The sequence below is a fragment of the Chenopodium album genome, chromosome 2 (genome assembly GCF_948465745.1).
Source record: "Chenopodium album chromosome 2, dcCheAlbu1.1, whole genome shotgun sequence".
NCBI classification, from domain to species: Eukaryota; Viridiplantae; Streptophyta; class Magnoliopsida; order Caryophyllales; family Amaranthaceae; genus Chenopodium; species Chenopodium album.
In genome coordinates this window covers 64,831,445-64,854,040 of record NC_137835.1, presented here as the reverse complement: position 1 = coordinate 64,854,040, position 22,596 = coordinate 64,831,445, and the positions used below count along the sequence as shown (strand labels likewise).

At 33.5% G+C, this 22,596-nt stretch overlaps 1 protein-coding gene and 1 pseudogene across 1 annotated transcript; one reads left to right on the top strand and one right to left on the bottom strand.

Moving 5' to 3' along the window:
* Positions 1 to 493: 493 nt before the first annotated feature.
* On the top strand, positions 494 to 10,043 carry LOC145586408 (conserved oligomeric Golgi complex subunit 2-like). Its single transcript, XM_081643248.1, has 12 exons — positions 494 to 1,212; positions 2,687 to 2,893; positions 3,957 to 4,293; positions 4,592 to 4,753; positions 4,859 to 4,958; positions 5,049 to 5,264; positions 5,354 to 5,462; positions 5,960 to 6,160; positions 8,601 to 8,705; positions 9,086 to 9,211; positions 9,299 to 9,433; positions 9,766 to 10,043. The coding sequence occupies exons 1-12, from the start codon at positions 730 to 732 to the stop codon at positions 9,877 to 9,879; spliced, it is 2,295 nt and encodes a 764-aa protein (XP_081499374.1). The 5' UTR covers positions 494 to 729; the 3' UTR covers positions 9,880 to 10,043.
* Positions 10,044 to 19,066: 9,023 nt separating this feature from the next.
* Positions 19,067 to 19,480, bottom strand: LOC145574364 (secreted RxLR effector protein 161 pseudogene; annotated as a pseudogene).
* Between the last annotated feature and the right edge of the window lie 3,116 nt (positions 19,481 to 22,596).

Genomic DNA, 22,596 nt, shown 5'->3' with positions numbered 1-22,596 from the left:
TGCATTCACACTTCACAATTTTATTCGATTACATGAGTTGGATATACTCATTGATAGTGGTATAAAAATCGAACCAAGAGCAGATTATGATTTGTTTAACGAGAATCGTAAGGCCGTAATGAACGAAGTACAACTTAATATAGCGAAGGAAATTTGGAACTTCTTGTAATGGAAATTATATTTGTAAACGTTTATGATTTGGAGCTTATAATGAAATTTTAATTATTATCGTTTATTGTTTGTGAAATAATAATAATAATAATAATAATAATAATAATAATAATAGTAATAATAATAATAATAATAATAATAATAATAATAATAATAATAATAATAATAATAATAATAATAATTTGTATTTATTTTGAACTTATTTGATCTGATCTGAACTTATTTGATCTGATCCGAACTTATTTTTTCTTATCTAATCCGAACTTATTTTTTCTTATTTGATCTGATTCGATTTGAATTTATTTTTTCTGATCTGAAGGTGAACTAGCCTTACTTGATGATGATATTGATAAATAAAAAACCCTAAATAATATGAAAAGACCAATTTACCGTCACTTTAGCCCATTAATTTTCGCTCTTTTTGTCCCACTCCTCTGTTTTTCTCTACGTTTTTACTAGTTTAATTTGGTGTTTCAATTGGTATATTTGCTGATAAATTTGAACTGTTGATCGATTTTTGCTCATACTTAACTGCAAATTTGTAAAACACCAGCAACAATGGCGTCGGCAGATCTAGCGTCAGCGCAACCACCGCCAACACCACCACCACGCTCACACACCGGCCTCTTCGGCGACCCAATCGACGATTCAAGCCCTCTATGGTTCAAGAAAGACCTCTTTCTCTCTCCCGATTTCGACTCCGAATCCTACATCTCTGACCTCCGAACCTTCGTACCCTTCGACACTCTTCGATCTCAGCTTCATGCTCATCTTTCTTCGCTCAAGCATCAGCTTGTTGATCTTATCAATAGGGATTACAATGATTTCGTCAATCTTAGTACTAATCTTGTTGATGTTGATTCTTCTGTTGCTAGAATGCGCGCACCATTGTCTGATCTTAGGGAGAAGATTGCTGCGTTTAGGGATTCTGTTCAAGATTCTCTTGTCTCGCTTCAGAATGGGTTGAATCAGAGAGCTGAGGCTGCTAATGCTAGGGAAGTTCTCGAATTGTTGCTTGACACTTTTCATGTTGTTTCTAAGGTACCTGATTTTGGTTCATTGCTTTTTGCTATTGCAATTTCACTCACATTGCTACATTATGCGGAAATTATGGACTACTTGAAAATTACTTGATTGTTGATTTCGATAGTTGTATATGAATTGTGATAAGACTTGTAGTTTGATAATTTTAGATGTTTAGTTTGATAATTTTTGATGTTTTAGTTTCAATCGAGACATCAAGTGGCAATGGAAGTGTCCATTCTTTGATCATTGCTCATCTATGGAATTCTGACCTATTTAGTTATTATCTTTTATTTTAGTTAAATTAGTTTTGTTCTTTTATGCATGGTGAAATTTATATTGATTAAAGGATTATATAATTTAATGGGTAATAATTTATTTTAACGTATGTTTGGAGACCGAAAATGACTTGGTTAGAAGAAGTTAGGAAGGATATGAAGTATATGGATTTGCGTGAGGATTAGGCATTGGATCGTAAGGGATGAAGGAGGAAAATTTTTGTCGATGACTACACGGAATAAATATTTTTGGTTCATGTAGCTGATCTTACTTATGGGATTGAGGCTTTGATTGATTGATATATAATTTAAATCGGTATTTATTTATATTTGATTCTAAATGTATTTATATAAATCTAGTTGAACAACGAAACAAGCTTTTATATGAAAATTAAATTGTTGAACATGGACAAACAAGTTATTTGCTACAAAGCATGCACAACCAAACAATCTTGTAATGAAAATAAAAGGATTTTGCTTGTGTGTTTACTCATATATGTAATTCTAAGCTCCCTCTCTCTTCCTTGACACTTCTCCCGCTTTCTTTCTTCACTATTGCTTGGGTCGAGTCTGTGGAACTAGCCTTTCTTTCTTTACCAATTTTAAGTGATTAATTAATCATATTATCAAATTCAATTTTTTATAATATTTGTGAATTATTTTGTCGTACCCATGACCCCTAACTTTGTATTGATGTTTTAACATGTCCATTCTGTGTATGTTTGAATTTGATCTCTGAACCCGTTCTCATGCATCCTAGATTACATGTGAACTTAACTAGTTGAGGTCTTTGTGAACATATATAAACAACTCGATTGTTGGTTGTGAACTTACATGGATAAGTATACTTAATTTCATGTTCAAGCTTGTTTATTAACCAAAATTTTAAAACTTGTTTATAATTGTTTCGCTTGCTAAAAATATAACTTAAATTAGTTTGAGTCAAAGATCATTACCTCAGGTCTTTTTAGATTGTTTCGATGTGTGTTCACTTCTTTTTATAATGCTTATTAACATGTAATTTTAAATATTCATGGTAAAGGTGTGCCTTGAAGACCGATACAAAATATGAAATCATTTTTTGTTTAAAGGGATTAATAAAATTTGTAAGGAAAAAAAAGGGGCAAAGACTTTTTTTTGGTTTGTCATTATGGTTGTGCATGTTTCATTTTACTTTGGCTAAACTTATGATATGATCCATTTGCTGTTATTAGGTTGAGAAGTTAATAAAGGAGCTACCTAGTGTTCCTGCTGATTGGTCAAATGGTGACATGAATGCGTCAGAGAAGAATCATCTAAGTAATGGGATATCTTTGCAACAATCTGAGAATGAATCAAATGTAAGAGAAACTCAGAGCATGCTTTTGGAGAGAATTGCTAGTGAAATGAACAGATTGAAGTTCTATATGGCTCATGCGAAGGTCTTATACTCTTTTCCCTTTGTCTTGTCCTTTATTCATCCAGCCAACTCTTTATCTTGTTGTGGGATGAATAACCTTTTAAATTTCCTATTAATTTTGCTTTTTCTTGGCCTGATGCTTCCTCTTTCCACCCCTTAATATAACGAGGATTAAACAAAAGAAGAGTTGGAAAAGTGTTAAACACAATTGTCTTAAATTTGATCTTTGTGGGGTACTCGTTCTCTTGAATGCCTTTGGTGTGAACAAATCTATATAATATTTATCTAAATAAATTGTAAATAGCATATTAGGTGGCTTATGGGTGAAAGCCTGTAATATAATGAAGCGTAGATTTCTTATCATGTTTTGCTTTTAAAGAACAGGGGCATGTGTTACAAATACTTTGTTTTTTGTTTTTATTTGTCACTCCATGAAGTCTTATATATATATGTATTCCAAAACCATTAGAGTAAAGCGATTTGACTTTTTTTTTTTTTTTTTTTTTTTTTTTTTCTTTTTGTTTACTTTTTAATTTTATTTTTTATAAAAGTAGCGCCAACAGAGGAAGCATTTAATCCTACTTGCCTAAATTAAACGACTCCTTTGCCTGAGTATGTTTACTTCCTAATTTAATCTGTTTGGCATTCCTGTTTTGTGAGGGTATGAGCTGGTCCGGGGATAAGTTCTCTCCCAGAACTGTGTTTACGGGAGCTCCATCTAAAATTAAATTTTTCTCAAAAGAAGGTTTTATTTTGTTTGATGAGGACTATTTAGTTGCTTTCACTGATATTAAATCAATAACATGTACTCCAAAATTTTTTTGGTGTATGTAACAGCTTTTCTGCCAATAACAATGCTGAATTGCTGATAAAGTATTTAACATGATATATTGGCAACTCGAGGGCCATGAAAAATATTAAATTTTAAACACTGGCTGAGGATGGAGGTTTGTTTATTAATTGTATCAATGAGCTTAATTTACTTCAATATATTACGTAGTAGTTTGCAACTTTCTCATGTATGAGTTTGTGCTATAGATAATAAATATATCCGCTCACTTTGTTCGCACCTTATGGCAGTACAGGACCTACCTTTTATCCAGAACGTTGAGAAGAGATTTCAAAGTGCTAGCCATTTATTAGATGCAAGCTTGGGGCATTGCTTTTTAGATGGTCTAGAGCACCGAGATGAAAATGCCATATACAATTGTTTACGTGCATATGCTTCCATTGACAGTACTAGCAATGCCGAAGAGATTTTCCGCTCAACCATTGTTGCTCCTCTGATAGAAAAAATCATTCCTCATGGTTCTTCAGGATTAAATGGTGTGGCTTCTGTTGATGAACTTGAGGCCGATTTCCGAGAAATAAAACAGTGTATTGAGAAAGATTGTACATTTTTGCTGAGAATCTCTTCAAGAGGTATGGTAGATTATGGAGCAACCTACTCTTTGATTTGATGTACCACATAGATTACTTAGCAAGCTGATATTACATCTTGTAGATTAGTTTTTATTGAACTGCTGCCTCCATCCCTACCTCTTGGACTATAATGAGCAAATTTTTCCTTATAAATTCTATGCTTTCTCCTCATTGTACTATTTCTAGTACATATTACTTAGCATTTGGACATTATCTGAAGTCATGGTGTTTTTTTTTTTTTTTTTTTTTTTTTTTTTGGGGTGCTGATAAATTGCTCTTGTTGTCTTTGGTTCTGCAGAGGATTCAGGATTTCATGTTTTTAACTTTCTGGCCAATTCGATCCTCAGAGAGGTATATTCAGCAATTCAGAAAGGAAAGCCTGGGGCTTTCTCACCTGGAAGGCCTACAGAATTTTTGAAAAATTATAAATCGAGTTTAGAGTTTTTGTCTCATTTGGAAGGTAGGATTTAATGATAATAAATTGCAACTTGCTATGTATACTTGCATTTGAAAAGAACTTTTACTTTTTGTGTTCAAGGTTTAATCATTAAGTTATGTTGTTAAGGTTACTGCACATCCAGATATGCCGTTTCTAAATTTAGAACAGAGCCTGTGTATGTTGACTTCATGAAGCAATGGAATCTTGGGGTTTACTTCTCGTTGAGGTATCTTATGTAACCTTGGTATCTATAAAATTTAGAGAATGTGTTATTTCTTGGTTAATGGAACTAAGTGATGGAATTCAATTATTATAGGTTTCAAGAAATAGCCGGGGCTTTAGATTCTGTACTTGTAACACCGAGCTTGGTAGTGGCACAAGGTTCACGTCATGAGGTTGAAAATTTTCCAGCTTTGGTTTTGAAACAAAGTATAACTCTGTTGGAGAGTTTGAGATCTTGTTGGGGTGAAGATGTACTTGTCCTGTCTTGCTCAGACAAGTTTCTTCGTCTGTCATTACAGCTTCTATCAAGGTCGTACTAAGAAAAATTGCTAATTTTGAATTTCCTTTGAACATTAGTCTCTGCTTCATGAATGATTGGTTGACAAATTTATCAAACAGGTATTCCAGCTGGTTGTCACACGGACTCAATGCTCGGCAAATGGGTCATGCAAATGCAAACCCTGGAGCTGAATGGGCGATCTCTGCTGGGCCTGAAGATCTTCTATATGTATGAACACCTTTTGCATCTGGTTCTTGCTTATTTTCCGAATGGTTTTGGTTTATAATATTAAAAATGGAATTGTTGTTTATATGAAATGTGCTTCACAACTTCTAGTAGCATACCAGTGACTGCAAATCAGCGGCGCGACTAGTGCACGTCTGCTACTTGCTTTTGAACACTTCTCTATTTCATTTCTGAGTAACTTACTGTGTGTGTGTGTGTGTGTGTTTTGGGGGGGGGGGGGGGGGGGGGAGGGTAGGGGGTGAGGAGACAATAAAGATGGATCAAAATTAACTTATGGCTATTTCTGCTACTCTTTCTAGTGCTACCTGCAGTGTTCCTTGATCATGGTTGTTAAGAGTTAAGCCTTTAATGTTCATTATCTGTCTCTCAGTCTCACTTTTTGGCTATCATGTAGATGATGTACACATAAGCATTTAGGGATTCTGTCTGTCTTGATTTCAGTTGAGTCGTATATTAAATTAAGCTGAATTGCTTTTCAGATTATTCATGATGTAAAGACCCTTGTGGATGAGGTTTGTGGCAACTACATTGGACATGTTATGGAGATTCTTTCTTCGTGTCCTACTGAAGTGATGGATACCGTCAAACAGAGCATATTGCAAAGTGCAAAGTCTTTGGAGAATATGGTCCCTTCAGTGATAAAATCCATAGTAGATATGCTGGTTGAGAAGTCTGTTGAGGTGAGCTAAATAATTGGTTAATATTGTGAACATAAGCATCAGTTTAAATGAATATATATAAAACCAGTATGATAGTTTGGTTGGCAACTTGGCAATAGTTTGGACAGCGTGTTGGCTAGATGCTGTTCACTGTTATTTTATTATTTACCTGACTCCCATATAGGTCCTTTCAGCTTGTGTTCTCTGGTTTCAGCTTGTGTTCTCTGGTTATATAGGTTGTGTGGTTGAAAGGAAATTCATTTTTCAGGACATAACATCATTAATTTGCTTTATACGAAAGATTTTTTTCTTCAAACCTAACATTACCCAGGAACTTTCTGGATTAATACGTGTACAGATGGCAACCAAGAATAAATCATGTCAGAAAGCGTAATCATGATTGTTTCTAGAGTGAGGGTGAATGTTCATTTGTTTTGAACATGGCTATATTCCAATCCAATCTGAAATAATGTCTGTTTTGGATTCAAGTCCAACATCCAATGATTATGGACTTGGTAGTTTGGATCCTTTTTTATTTATTTTTTATTATTTTTTTAAATATGGGAACTTCTCTTTGGTGCTCTTTAAGTTTTTTATTTTTCTCAATGATAAACAGCAAATAATCAAATTATCTTTGGTGATCAACTATAAGTGTTACTAATTCAGTGCTGACAATAGTTAAGCAATTAAATGATTTATTTACTGTGGTTATTGTTTTAAAAGGGAGGGAAAAGGGAAATGCTTGAAATGCTCCTATTTAAAACAGCCAACCATTTGTGTCTAATCACATTCACTGAGTAAAACTATTGCAAAACCACATCCCTTGATTCCGCCCCTTTGAGATCCAACGGTACAGATACTTTCCCTAATAATCTTCCAGAGTTTTTCACCCCACAAGTTGCCCCTGTTCTTCCTGTAAAGATTGAAATCTTCAAAAACAATTTACTGACAAAAATCGATTTTCCGGTGAGTTTATTATTCAGATCATCCCTGCTTAAATGGAAAGTTGCGGCGGCCGATGAAAGAGGTTTTCGTGGATGGTGCCGTCCGAAACGCTGGTATTCTGTCGGATTGTAGGGGAAAACAACGGTTTGAACGGTTAAACCTTTGAATTTGATTTTGCAAAAACACGGGGAGGATATTGGGTGGATTACAGTGCGTGCTGGTTTTACTAGTACCTGAACTTTAATTTCAACGAAAGGTTACCGACGGTTAGATGTACAAATGGATAAGGATCCATGCTCACTTTCTCTCTCCTCAAAAAGACCCCAATTTACAGAGCACTAGCAGAAGTAATACTTCGCTACAACTAGAAAAACAAAAGGAAAAAAATGATATATATGAAATGAGGAAGAAGGCGCAGGTTAGGAAATTGGCCTAGGAATTGGTGAGTATTTAGGGATGCACATTGCTCATACGGTTAAGAGATGAGCTACTACAACATTGCCGGAATTTCTTCATGAATTCTAAAACTCTGAAATCTTTTTAAAAATAAACCATGAAAAATCTGTGGGTTGAAGAAGTTGGGAGCCATCAATATATATATATATATATAGGGATTGGGAATTTCGTTTAGGAGGGAAAGGGGTAACTGACTTTTGGAGGAAAAACTCATTTTTAAAGATATATTGGTAATTTTGCCTTCAATTAACTAGGGTTAGGCTTATGCTTGTGGATTAATGTCATTAATGTCACCACTGAATTAGTAACAATAATAGTTGATTACCAAAGATAATTTTATTTTTTGCTGTTTTCCATTGAGAAAAATAAAAATCTTAAGAGCACCAAAGAGAGTTTCCAAAAAAATATTTATTTTTCTTTTATTTGAGGGGTGGGGGTTTCCAATGGCTCATGGACATTTTCTACAAGGCCAAATATTGACCTCATAATCAACTTAAGAGTTAACATATATAATCATCAGCATATTACAAAATGTACAGATGATTCTATATCAGCTGTTTTTTCTGATCTGATCTGATGCACAAATCCAATTTTTTTATTAAAAAAATTTGAGTCTAATCCAATCTGATGTAATAAAAATCCAATCCAAAACTGTCTGGATAAGATTTGACTTTGGATTTAATCCAAATAAGTTACACCCATATTCCAAGTAATGATCTGTCAAACTATATTGACGAACCAAATGATTCAAATCAGTATTATTGTCAGTTTCGTTCTCTTATTTGGCTAAGTATCTATTTACTACAATCAATATGATGATAGACATGTATATGCTTATCTCTTGATCCTTGCTTTCAGCTTTATAGCATGAGTAGCTGAAGACAGTAAATGATTTGGGATTTGAATTGTTACATAGAATAACACATGTATATATTGATTCATAGTGAATCATAGTGCCTTACATTTCTAAATTCTCTATGGCTGAAGGATGGGTGGGAGTAAATTGAGATGCTTAGTCACAGTGTTTTGAACTGTTTACTAATGGATCTTTTGAATTCAGGCCTTGCTTCAGCTAAAGGGAATTTCCGCAACATATAGGCTGACTAACAAACCTCTGCCTATCCATCATTCTCCATATGTCTCAGCGATTCTTCACCCTCTCAAGGTTAGCATTCTTGAATTTTTATTAGAAAAGAATTTGATTGTCTTCCACCTACCTCTGCTAATTCACAAGACTATGGCTTTTGAAACCTAGTTGGAGATTATTTCAATTTTTGATCCAATTATTTCAAAGTGGCTTCAAATCTTCTACTACATATACTAACATCTCTCCAGTTTTTTGAATGAAGAACAAATGTGACACATGCATTGTTTTGTTCTGATTTTTATCTTTTTTAGTGTTTTGAGGTCATTTAATAGAGTTGTCTTGCCTTTAATGTAAACATGGAAACGCCTTTACATGCTCTATAAATCTGAATACTTTACCTTCCTCCCTTCTCTAAATTTGTAAAGAGGTATCTAGTGAATTAAACATGTACCTCGCAGACTTTCTTGGATGGAGACAGAGCTGCTACATTTCTGGATGATGCTACAAAACATGAACTCATACAAGGTGCTTCGTTAGAGATCACCAAGAGTTATAATGACTTGGTCTCTGAACTAGTTAATGTGGTATGTATGATAATTGGCATACAAGAAACGCGTTTTAAAATTCCTTTACCATTAATAAGTTATGACTGAATTATTGTAATTCCTCAGGCACGAAAAACAGAAAGTTCGCTGCAGAGACTACGTCAAGGTGCACAAAGGCGAACTGGAGCAAGCTCGGATGTGTCAGACCATAATGAATCTAATACAGATAAAATTTGCATGCAGCTGTTCCTCGATATACAGGTGCTTTCTTTTCTAGTTTTCTTTTCTCTATATTATATGAGAATAAAAAAACTCCTCTTGCTTCGGTAATATACCAAAATGATTTCTTTTGTAGTGCCTACATTCATGTTACACCAATAAATACTAAAGACATACTTATAGAAGAGGGGAAAAGGTGGGGCTCACTTCAATTGAGCTCTAACCTTGAGGTAGAGGATTGGATTCTTTGATTCTGATTTTTGAGTAGAAAAACTTAGTAATAACCAGCACCTACCTGAATCTTGTAGCGTCAAAAAACTAGACATTCTATGTATGTAACCTGTTTATCTATATATTTATATTGAAATTTTCAGGAATATGGGCGTAATCTGGCTACCATTGGAGTTGATGCAGCGAAGATCAAAGATTACCAGGCATTGTGGCAGTGTGTGGCGCCTGTAGAAAAGCAAAGCACGATAGTCTTTTAGCCTCATGTTTAGTTTGTGATTGTAGCAATCTTCTATAGTTCATACTTTCCTTCTAATTTTTGTTTATATTTTTTTATTTTTTTTTAAGAATGTGATTTACCATGTAAGTTCACACCGTGTTTATATAATATAATAGCAGCAGGCTCTGAATTTTTTTCTTTGGAGATGTAGTCGCTGAATCATACCATTTGTTCTTACTTCAACAAAGGAAGTGCGGCGCCTGTAGAAAAGCAAAGATTACCAGGCATTGTGGCAGTGTGTGGCGCCTGTAGAAAAGCAAAGCACGATAGTCTTTTAGCCTCATGTTTAGTTTGTGATTGTAGCAATCTTCTATAGTTCATACTTTCCTTCTAATTTTTGTTTATATTTTTTTATTTTTTTTTAAGAATGTGATTTACCATGTAAGTTCACACCGTGTTTATATAATATAATAGCAGCAGGCTCTGAATTTTTTTCTTTGGAGATGTAGTCGCTCAAGATTTTGCTTCATCTGGAAGAGAAGCACTTCATGACGAAATTTGTAGATATGATCTAATATCAATCACGGCCATGTAAGAACTAACCAGCATATTTAAACTATAGATAAAATTTCCGTACAAAGTAGTATTTTAATAAGAATCCAAAGCATCAATTACATACTACTAAAAGCGAATCTGTACAACACTTGGCAACATATTATTAAAAAAATTCCCGCCAAAATTACTTTCTAAATAAAATCGTTATTATATAAAAATAAAGATTGCATTTAGATTATGACCTTTTTTTATTTTTTTTATTTATTTATTTTTTTTTATTATAAAATCTAAAATAAACTTCCTAAAATATCAACTTGCACATTATAACTATAAATATTTTCTCTCACATGTTTTAATTGTTTTAATATATTTCATGCACTTTAATACTTGATGAATCGATTCATTAATTTTTATATAATTATATTATTATCATAATTATTCAACAACCGTGCATTTGCACGAGGTTTAACCTAGTTTAGCAATATATGCATATATTGCTTGGCATGGCATTTGAGAAAGTCTGAAGTAATGTTGTGGATTTTAACCATCTTATTTGGTTAAGGCCTAAGCCTAGTTTCTCTATTGAGAAATAAGGATGTATTTCAAATACTTCCTCCCTTTTTTTTAATTATTGCACTATAAGGATTGAATACAAATATTTTGGTAATGGAAAAAAGTAAGAGAGAGAAAGGTAAAAATACAAAATTGCCCATGTTACATATGTTGGGTATTTGTAGGGTGAACATAAATAATTTTTTTTTCTAAAAAGGAAATTGTACAATATTTGTGAAACTTCCTAAAAAGGCAAGTGATGCAATAATAAAAGAACAAAAGAAATAGTAAAAGTGGTAAACAATAGCAACTTTATCAATATTTTATCTTTTTTTGTTGACTGATTCATCCTCTTAGGGCCTCTTCCTCAGTCTCCTTCTATTTCCTTCCATTTCTTCAACTTTCTTCATCATCTCTTCATCAACCTTGTTCATCATCTTCAGCCTTCCTCATCATCAATGGGGGATGGACCTTAACTCCATAAGAATCACCATATTTTGGGAATTTCTACACGGTACCCTCAATTTTTGCTACTTCTACTTGGTAACCCCATTTTATTTCTATTTAGGTAGATCCCGTGCCATGCATGGTAATCTTCATAATTTATTATTAGTTTACTACTATACTCGATATTCTAAGTCATCAAAGTTACCGTTAAAAAGAGTGTTTATAATTTTTACTTAGAAATTATTGAAGATATACATACTGTTTTCAATTAAACTTGATTGGAATACGTTTTATGATTATTTGTTTTTTTTTTTATTATTTATTTTTTTTTTTATTTTTTTTTTTAAGATTTAGTATTTGATTCTTTTGTCAATTAATTTTTATTTTAATAAGAAACAATGAAATATAATCTAGCCTAAATCTAGTATAGAAAGTAGAGAATATTGTTGGAAAAGAAAAAAAAAAAACTACTCTTGCTATGATTGATTTGCGAGTACATAAATTCTTGCTATAATTATTTTGCTATCATTAAGGTTATTTCCATTTTAGTTATTTCTTTTTTTAATTTCATTAGTAATTTTTACCCAAAATAAGCTTTCAAATAGAGAGAGAAAAAAAAAACCTAAGAACACACCAAAAAAAACATGTGTCATTGTTGGTGTGTCTTTTAGTATATAGTTATAGTTATTGATTGATTCCACAGAATGACCCTAATTAAAATTTTATTCCATCTTATAACCTTATTATGTTAATTTTTAAGAAAATACAAATCGTGGCTAACCGCAATGATAAAAATTACTTACATACCCTTACCAATTCATCTCATCACCACCGATCACTGATTACATCACCAATCTTCATCAGTGCTTACCAAATTTATTGTCTTGCTACAATACCCAAGATCCAGGCCACAATTTCTTATCAAACCACCTTAATTTGATTTTTACCCAGAAAAATTGAAGAAAATTCAACAAAATTAGAACCACTTATCCATTTTTCCGAACAAACTTAGCAATTGGTCTTACATGCATCCTTATGCAGCTAGGATACATGCAACACTAGCCCAATAAAGAAGCAGCTCAATTGCTAAACTCACCCAAATGCCCCGAAAACGTGACCTAATCCAAATCTTTACTTCCCAAACGTGACCCACTCCAAATCCATATTTTGGATTTTCAATTTATTTAAAAAAAAAAACTGTTTTACTTCTCATTAATTTTTCAAAAATAAAAATCTGCAACTAATTTCTTTGATTTTCTCTCTCCAAACACCAATCTCTCCTCTACATGATTTTACTTCACTAAAAACTGAAAAATAAACAATGGATATACGAGAAGAGATGCAAAATCAAAAGGATTGTCCTAAAAAAAGGTAAATTTTCTCAGATTTTTATCCGAATTTATGTAGATTTTTATGAATATAACTAACTTTCATCGTTAATTTTCGTTCGAATTTTTCGATACACTGTTTGACTTTTTTGGTTTCATAATCATGTTAGGAAACCAATTCCTATGTTCATATTTTGAATGATTATGTTCACTTTCTAAAATGCATTATGTTCACATTTTTTTTATGCTTATGCATGTTCACTCTCTGAAAAGTTAATGTTCACATTTAAGGGAACCTATGAATATGTTCATATTTTGCATGATTATGTTCTTTTTTTGGAATTTATATATTCATATATATTTTTTATTTTATTTTATTTTTTTTATTTTTTATTTTTTTTTTTAATATGTACATATTTTTAATACTTATAATGCATATTTTCATAATCATATTATTATTTATTTCTTCAATTTTTATGTTCGTAATTAAATGACTTATATTCATAATAATATTTTATATGTTCATAGATAATTTCAAATATTCATGATGTAAATATGTGTTGTGTAAAATATTCTCATTAAGTCTGTTTATGCATATGTTCTCTTTCTTAAATGCTATGTTCATATTTTTTTACGCATATGTTCGCCTTTAAAATGCTTATATTCACTTTAAGGAAACCAATGCTTACGTTCACATATTGAATTGTTATGTTCACTTTCTGAAATGCATATGTTCATATTTTTTATGCCTATGTTCACTTTCTAAAACGCTAATGTTCACATTTAAGGGAACCTTAGCATATGTTCATATTTTGCATGATTATGTTCATTGATAACAAAAATACAGAAAATCAGATGAAATTCATACACAGATGGAATTGGTCGAAGCTAACAAAATTCAATTCATATAAATTCAAAAAACCAGATGGAACATAATCAATCGGAATTAAGCACAAATTCACCACATAACAAACCGAAATTCATACATAAATCGAAACAATTACAACTGAAACATAATAAATTGAAATTGATCGAAGCTAACAAGAAATCAAACAAAAAACAATTACAATTGAAACTAACAAAAAAAAACCTAATTACAAATCTCAAAACAAGCCACTAACTTGCATTAACGATCTTGTCGGGAATCACAACCAATTCCATACTGTAAGAACAAGTTCAATCGAAAAATTGAAAAAAAGAGAAAAATATAAAAACAGAGGACAGAGAAATCAAAGAAGGAAGGAGAAAAAAAAAAGAAGAAAAAATTGTAATGAAATTTTAGATCAAAAAAGTTTGATGAGAATTAGGAAAGAAAAGAGAAGAGAGAGAATTGGGAAAAAGAAAATAAAAAATTTACACGGGAACAATGTTAGAGATGAGATGATTATAGATTGTATGATTTGAGATGGGATGTGTTTCATGAACAAAGTCATGCGTTTCAGCGTGTTGCAGCTATTCCTACATGCATGCTCATGCATGTAAGAAAATGCCTAAACCCAATTCATTCTCTTTGAGTGTTTCCCTCAAGCTCATGTTCGAAAATCCGTCGTCAGCTACCATCTTCATTCTGTTTACCCAGAAAATTTGAAGACCCATAAAAATTGAACCATTACCATTTTCAAACAAGCCTAATCAAACTTGTTTAAGCACCACCCATTAGACCGCCTCCAAGATTGTGTTTCGAAGTTCCACCACCAAAGGCTGCATTACTGCAATAGTGTTGTAATTGTTGGTGTTGAGAGACCCGGTTGCTAGTGGCTGCGGTGGAGGAATATAGAGAGAGGGTTTTTTTTTTTTTTTTTTTTTTTTTTGACAAAAATTCTAACCATAGTTAGTTATCTAACCAAAATTTTAAGTTAAAACATTCATTTAGGTTATAAGGTGGAATAAATTTTTAATTAGGGTCATTTTATGAAAAAAAAGGGAGGTTACTATAGGGAATATTTCAAGCATCCCACACTTGAGCCCCACTATGATCATACACTTAAGTATGGTGGCGTCCAAAGCGAAGGAAGCTAGAGAAAAAGAGTCGCCAACAAGTTTTAGGAACTTGTAAATCGTCCACAGGGTGAAGGTTACACCCCTTCACGATCCATGAGATTACTAACTCCATAGTGGTCCTAAAATATGACTGGATATTCGGGGATGAAGGTACAAATCAAACCTAAAAGAGATTGAACCTGCCCTAAAAATAGGCCTCTACTTTGTTCTTCTCATATTCATGTGTGCTTTTTGACTAACATACAATTTATATATTAATCCTAATCCTGTTTAATATTTGTTGATTGGATATTAATGCACAAATAAATCTATTAATGGTGATCACTTGAATTAAAATCATATTAGCCTAAATTAAATTATTAATTATCTTATTAAGCGTGATTTCAAGTACAAATTCCCTTTAAATCTGTAAGAGAGGGCGTGATCAAGCAATAACAATAATATATCAAGCAACGTAATTATATTGATACAACAAATCATCATCATAATAATATCAATCTCATCATAACAACAATCATCATTATCATAATCTTAATCTCATCAAAGCATAATAATAGCAATATCCTAGACATGATACTAACAAGATTAATAAAAACTCTAGCATGTCACTAAACAATAAAGATCAAAGCTTTAGCCCTAACATGATAGAAGAAAATAGGAAGCAACTTAAATATGATACCAAAAACATACATGATATTAGAAATATAAGTTAATATCCTAAACATGATACTAGGAATCATAAAGACATCCTAACATGATACTAAGAATAAAAATAATCTAAGCAGGATTCCTAAAGATATATAGCAATAAAACAACATACTTTGTTGCCTCGTATCTCTTTCTATCAAAATTGTTATAACGGATGTGAGGGAGAAACAAAATAAGAATGCATTTACAAGAACACACAATTTACGTGATTCACCAATTATCAAATCGGCTACCTCCACGGATAGTGAGAGAAAAACTTTTTATTAATTTTGAGGAATTTTCCATATTACATATTATATATTACAAAGTGATATTGAATATCCCCATTCAATATCCCCATGAATATATCCCATGATTACCCCCCATGAATATCACCATATGAAATAGCACTCATGGAATTGAATGATGAATATGACTAATCCTAAGGGGTATTTATAGACCTCCTAACCTTGGAGCCCAAGGTAAACTTTACCAAGCTTGGTGCCCAAGTATAACACTTGGTGATGAGTGACATTTATGTCACTCTTAGGGAGTAGTTTTAGAGTCATTTTCGTATTTATTTTATCTTATTTTCATTTCTTTCTCTTGTTTTCTCTTTAATAAAGTTTCTAGTTTATTTTGGTAATTTTGTCGTGTTTTAATTCTTTTCGTAGTTTTTAGTTTATTTTTCGTATTTTATTTGCTTTTGATTTGTTATATTTCGTTCTTTATTTTTCCCTTGAAAGTATTCTAATTTACTTTTTTATTTTAATTGGTTTTGAGTCTATTTTATTTCACTTTCTTTACTTGTATAGTTTTATTTAATTTTTATTAGCTTAGTGTTATTTATCTTATTTTATTTTACTTTATTTTACTTTATTTTATTTTATTTTATTTTATTTTATCTCTTAGTAATACCCTCGTGTTTTTGGTTGTAGGTGTCCCGGGTTTCAAGGTCATGTTCGTGTTCGGAGGTCCAAGGTTCGAGGCGCAAAACTTGAGCCAACCCAAGCTGCTGCCTCCTATCCTTCACCCCATCTCCTTCATTATCCTACACCACACCAAAACACAGCAACACCACCTGACCACGCAAACCACCAGTCACAACAGCTCACCTGCCACCACACACACCTGACTCACTCCCAGCCACCTAGCACCGCACATCCCCTGCTCCACCACACATACACCACCACAACCAAACCAGCCTGCAACACCACGCAACCACGCATATCACCACTCACCACCAGTTAACCCCTTATTCTCACACCAGCAGCAACAACAACCGTACTCACCTGCTGCCACCAACAAACACCACCAATCACCCTCGTACCAATCCGTGCAGCCACATCAACCAACCCATTAGCCCCGTATTCACCAGCACCAGCCACCACCTTCACGCACAGCAGCCGCACCACCACAACCCAAACCAAACCAAAACCACCGCGCAACACAGCAGCCGCACCACCACAACCCAAACCAAACCAAAACCACCGCGCAACAGAGCATCCACCACCAGCATCAATTACAACAACAATTAAGCAACCGATTCGCACAAGCAATTCGGCCCTCAATTAAGCAAATCAGAACAAATTGCAAATTAATCAAGTTCGAGCAAGCCCATTAAGAAGTTCGGCCGAACGTCGAGTCAGAGACTTTGGGGGCTTTGTTATTCGAAGGGGAGTGGTCGAACATACCCTTGGTTCGACCGAACCAACCCCGTAGTTCGGTCGAACCCACCACCGGTTCGTCGAACCATTCCACGAGCTTCTCACGCGAGTTTTAATGAAAATTGGACGGCCACGATCTTGGATGCTTGATGAAGATGATGATGATAAGCGGTGATGATTGATTACTTTGATGCGTGGTGATGGTGATCAATGGAGATAGAGCAGCCAAGAAGAAGAAGGAAATCGTGCTGATTGTTTTGGGTGGGGAATTGATGGGTTTTGGGTTTTCTTTTTCTTTTTCTTTTATTTTCATTTCCTTTCCTTTTCCTTTTCTTATTTCTTTTCTCTTTTATTTCTTTTCTATTTTATTTTTCTTTTTATTTTCCTTTTCTTTCTCTATTTTATTTTTCCTTCTTTTATTTTTCTTACTTTGGCTAGCTTAGTATAAATACCCAATTTTTAGGGTAATTAAAAGGACATTCAATAATAACCATCTATTCCTCTCTCTAGTTAGTTTTTAGTTTTAGGTTAGGTTAGGATTAGTCTTCTTTGGTAGAGAGAGAAAGTGAGGTTTTCTTCATTAATGAACTTGGATTTTGAAGAAGGAGCTTGTTCAATCCTTTGTAGATCTTCATCTTCAATTAATGAGCAATTTCTTACTCTCTCTCCTCTATTTTTATTTGTTTATTTTGATGATTATTTTAGTTGTTGGTATTGCTTGTTGATCATGTTGATTCTTGATTATTTGTTGATTAATCTTGTTATTATCATGATTAGTGAGTAATTTCCCCATTAAGGGGATGGTTGTGGTGTAGTTGGACCTTGAGCATGTTCTAGGGTTTAGAATTGATTTATTTGTGATTAAAGTCTTTATATGCTTGATATTCTTTAATCTTCTTGCAAGTGCACATTGTTGATTGATTAAAGGTGAATCTTTGCTAACAAGAAACGGAAGTTGACTTAGTTAAGGTTCATTAGTATCGATTGTTATTTAATAGTACCTCCTAGTATATGGTTCTAATGTGGAAGCATAGAGGCTATGTTAGGAGAAGCCAATTGACCCTGGAAGGCGGCTAGATTGGATTCTTAATTTCGATATTCGAGCATGTTTAGTTCGTAATTAATTTAATTTCTATGCCTTTGTTTATGTTAAGGTGAATGCTATACCTAAACCATTTCCCTTAATGTTTTATTTCTTGTTTTAGCATTTTTAGACTTTAGTTTATTTATCCCCTATTCCGGACTAGCTTAATTGTCGATAACATTTGGTGGTGTTTACCGTTCTCTGTGGTTCGACCCCTATGCTTGCCTTATACTCGTATTAGGTTTGTTTAGGTTGTATAAATTGTATTTGATCTAGGGATAGACAATTGACGACGCGTTTAATCCCTTGTCACTTGGTTTCGAAGTATTACCAAGATTGGTGCCCAAGTATAACACTTGGTTTCGAAGTATTACCAAGATTGGTGCCCAAGTAAAACTCTTGGTGCCCAAGGTAGACATAATTATATGCCATACAATCTTATTCAAGGCATAATTTAACAATCTCCACCTTGACTTGAATCCTCTCACAAAACTAGATGTATTGATCATAATACCCAGACTCTCCCTGCAACCGAATTTGTCCCAAAAGACAACCAGACCAGATTTTTCCCGTAGGACACCAGATTAGCTCGTAAGAGCTCCAGATTAGCCTCCGAGGGAAACTAAAAATCTCGAACATTGAGTAACTTCAAACAATGTTTAAACTTACTCTGCGGAACCGGCTTGGTGAAAATATTAGCAGTATCTACCTTCTTCATCTTAATTCTCTCATGATGTACTTGATCCTTGGCCAAGCATATTACACTCAAATTGTCACAATACACCGTTGCCTGATCATGATGTATTCCCAAATCAATGACTAGTCCTTTTAGCCAGATTCCCTTCTTAGCCGCTTCTGTCAAGGCCATGTACTCTACTTCGGTAGTAGATATAGTCACTGCAGGCTTCACAGTAGCTTTCCAATAACAACTGAACCACCAAGAGTGAACACATAACCAATCATAGACCTTCTACAATTTACATCCCCATCATAATTGAAATTCGAAAAACTTGTAACTAAGCATGCCACATCACTACCATAAATGAGACCAACATTAGACGTACCTCTAAAGTAATAAAAAATCCTCTTCACTTCCTGCCAATTCTCCTTACTAGGGTCACTCATGAACTTACTGACAACACTGACAACATGTGCAAGATCCGGTCTAGTGTAAACCATAGTGTACATCAAACTCCCTACTGCACTAGCATAGGGAACCCGAGACATGTACTCCTTCTCCTCAATCGACTTAGGCGCAAAAGCAATCGATAAATGAACATTGGCCGCGCTTGGAGTATCTATAGGCTTAGCCGTTAACATGTTGAACCTAGAAAAAATCTTCTCAATCTAACCTTTATGTGATAAGAAAAGTTTCTTTTGATCAATGCCCAAAATCTTCAACTTCTGAATATCATACTTGTTCCTTGCAGCTATCAACATATCATCTACATATAGGACTAAGTAGATGAAGTACCCTTCCGCCAACTTGTTGTGGTATACACAAAAATCATACGGACTCATGTTGTAGCCTAGCTCCACCATGTAGCTATCTGATTTCTTGTACCATTGCCTGGGAGATTGCTTTAGCCCATATAAGGACCTTTTCAACTTGCAAACAAATTCTTCCTTTCCCGAAACTTGAAAACCATCTGGTTGGGTCATGTATATATCCTCTTCCAACTCTCCATGTAGAAAAGCTGTTTTAACATCTAGTTGCTCAAGCTCCAACTCCTGATGTGCAACCATTGCTAGTAGTTCCCTGATTGAATTATGTCGAACCACAGGTGAGAATATCTCACTGTAGTCTACTCCTTCCCTTTGTGTGAACCCTCTTGCAACTAATCAAGCTTTATACTTGATCCTTCCTTAGATGTTATCCCCTCCTTTTTCTTGATAACCCATTTACAATTAACAATCTTTCTCCCTGGAGGCCTATGAACAAGATCCCAAGTCTTATTCTTGTGAAGTGACTCAATTTCGTCTCCCATTGCAGCAAGCCAATGGGTAGACTCCGTACATGTAACCGCTTCATTATAATTAAATGGCTCGTAGACATCCACTTCTTCGGAAACCTGTAGTGCATAAGCCACTATATCTTCGATCAAAATCAAACCTATTTGGAGGTTTCCCAAAATTCTCCCTTTTAGAGAGATCTAGAGCTAGACCAAGCTTGTTCAAAATTGGTGTTGAAGAACTTGGTGCTTCAGAAATATCATGTTGAACATCTTCTTCCTTTCCCTCATCACTCTCATCATGAGTGACTTGTTGCTCCACCTGTTTGCCAACACTACCACTATCTGATCCAATTGTGGATTTTACAATAGGGTTAAACATTGAATTTTCATCAAAGACAACATTTCAACTAAGTATAACCCTATTCTCCGATGGAGACCATATTCTATATTTTTTAACCCTATTTCCATACCCTACGAATACTTCCCTTTTTGCTCGTGGTTCCAACTTATTCTCATTTACATGATAATAAAAATTACGACCAAAAGCTTTCAGAATTGAATCTGCAGGCTTACCAGACCACACCTTATAAGGTGCTTTGAGGATAATTCCAGTATGCGGTCTACGGTTGTAGACACCTAAAAATGTCTCCCCGAAACCAAACCCAATGATGAACAATCTTTCACTGCCATTATTGGTCGGGTTGAGTATTTAATCCAAAAAGAGCTTAAAATTCATATTCGATCAAACTCTGTTTACAAAATAGTCAACGGATCAGTCCTAATGTTTAGCCAAAGCATAGTCCAATTTATATTTTGGCTCGAACCCTTTTTATTCATTTCATATTATTTATTAATTTAGCCCAATTAATGAATAGTAAACATAAATAGCCCGAATTTATAAAATGACACTTAAAAATGCTGAACGTAATTAGGTGTAGACACCTAAAAATGTCTCCCCAAAACCAAAACCGATGATGAACAACCTTTCACTGCCATTATTGGTCGGGTTGAGTATTTAATCTTGGAGTGCTTAAATACATATTCAATCCCAATACCATAAAGTAACCTAATTCATAGCCCATTTCCCTAAACCATAATTTATTTTCCTCTTTTCGTGCCTTTAAACCCAAAATAATTCTTTCCGTGTCCTTTAAAATCATTCATTTCGTTTTATGTTTATAAAAACGTTTAGTACAGTTTATTTTGGTCCTTAATATGGGTCCAATGATTGAATATTTTGATGGGGTTTGAAAAGAGCTTTCCAACGATATATTATAAGCCCAAATCTGAGTTATAACGAATAAGTTATGGCCAAAATACTAAACTGAGCCTAAACCGAACCTAATCCCACCTTACCTACGACCCAATGATCATGTGGAGGGTCCAAAGGATATAATACCATTCCTAAACCAATTAGGATTAATTGGAATATTCTATAAGTTTCTAAAAGATCTTAATTATCCTTTTTGAAAAGATATAAAAGAGTTTGAAATTAAATAAAACTTTTCTTATTGAAACTCCTAATTCTATTCGAATTGAAATACGTTCAAAGATAGTCAGATATTATTTTCGTGCCTCATAATTTTTATCCAAATCTTAAATTATTGGATATCTCTTGAAATTATCTTTCTAATGATATATTATACTATTAATTCCGAGATATAACGAAAAAGATAGGATAGAAATACCAAACTGTATCCAAAATTGACACTGTCCCACTATTTCGGCTATATATTTTATTCTACAAAATATTTTAATCTGATTATAATTGGGTTAGAAAGTAGACTTCAATATATTTCCAATGAAATATTATTTATCTTATTCCGATTTATGGATCAAAAGATATGATAAAAACAAAAACTGCTGCCTATCGCAAGAGTTTTATTCCGATTCGAATTCGATCTTTTCTTGATTCATCGACCCTTATTTTTTCATTATAAATAGAAGTCATATCACCCATTTTTCAATCATCAACAAGTTTGATCATAAAATCATTCTCTTCTTCCTCTTTAGCCTAAATACTAGCCACCCTATTCTCTCAAAATACTTCCCCTAAGCACTCTAAGGATCGGAGTCCATACTTAACCCGAGGTTCTATTCTTAAACCAAGGTGTGAAAGGTAGAATTAACTTAGGGTTCGTACCAAATCAACTCTACATTTATTTAATTTAATTTCCATTTGATTTATATTTTATTGAAGTTACTAACAGTTTATTAATGATGTAGCAATTCAAGGAAACACGGAAAGTGAGTGATTAATTCACTTAATTACTCTTATTATTTTTATTGCTAGCATTATGATTAGGTTAATTTATATTTGATTTGACTAACAATTTATTGTTAAATTGCTTCCAATATTAATGTTTATTCTATTATATTTTTTATGATCACCATATTGCATGTTTAAAGGGAATATGTAATTAAAGTCACGCCTAATGAGATAATTTGGACAACTGTTTTAGGTTTCTTTTTAATCTTGTT

What these genes read in the sequence shown, in the direction of transcription:
- LOC145586408 (XM_081643248.1), top strand. Translation starts at nt 730, where the DNA reads ATGGCGTCGGCAGATCTAGCGTCAGCGCAACCACCGCCAACACCACCA. An exon ending in CTTTTCATGTTGTTTCTAAG is followed by an intron (nt 1,213 to 2,686) that starts GTACCTGATTTT and finishes TGCTGTTATTAG; the next exon opens with GTTGAGAAGTTAATAAAGGA. An exon ending in AGCTGTTCCTCGATATACAG is followed by an intron (nt 9,434 to 9,765) that starts GTGCTTTCTTTT and finishes TGAAATTTTCAG; the next exon opens with GAATATGGGCGTAATCTGGC.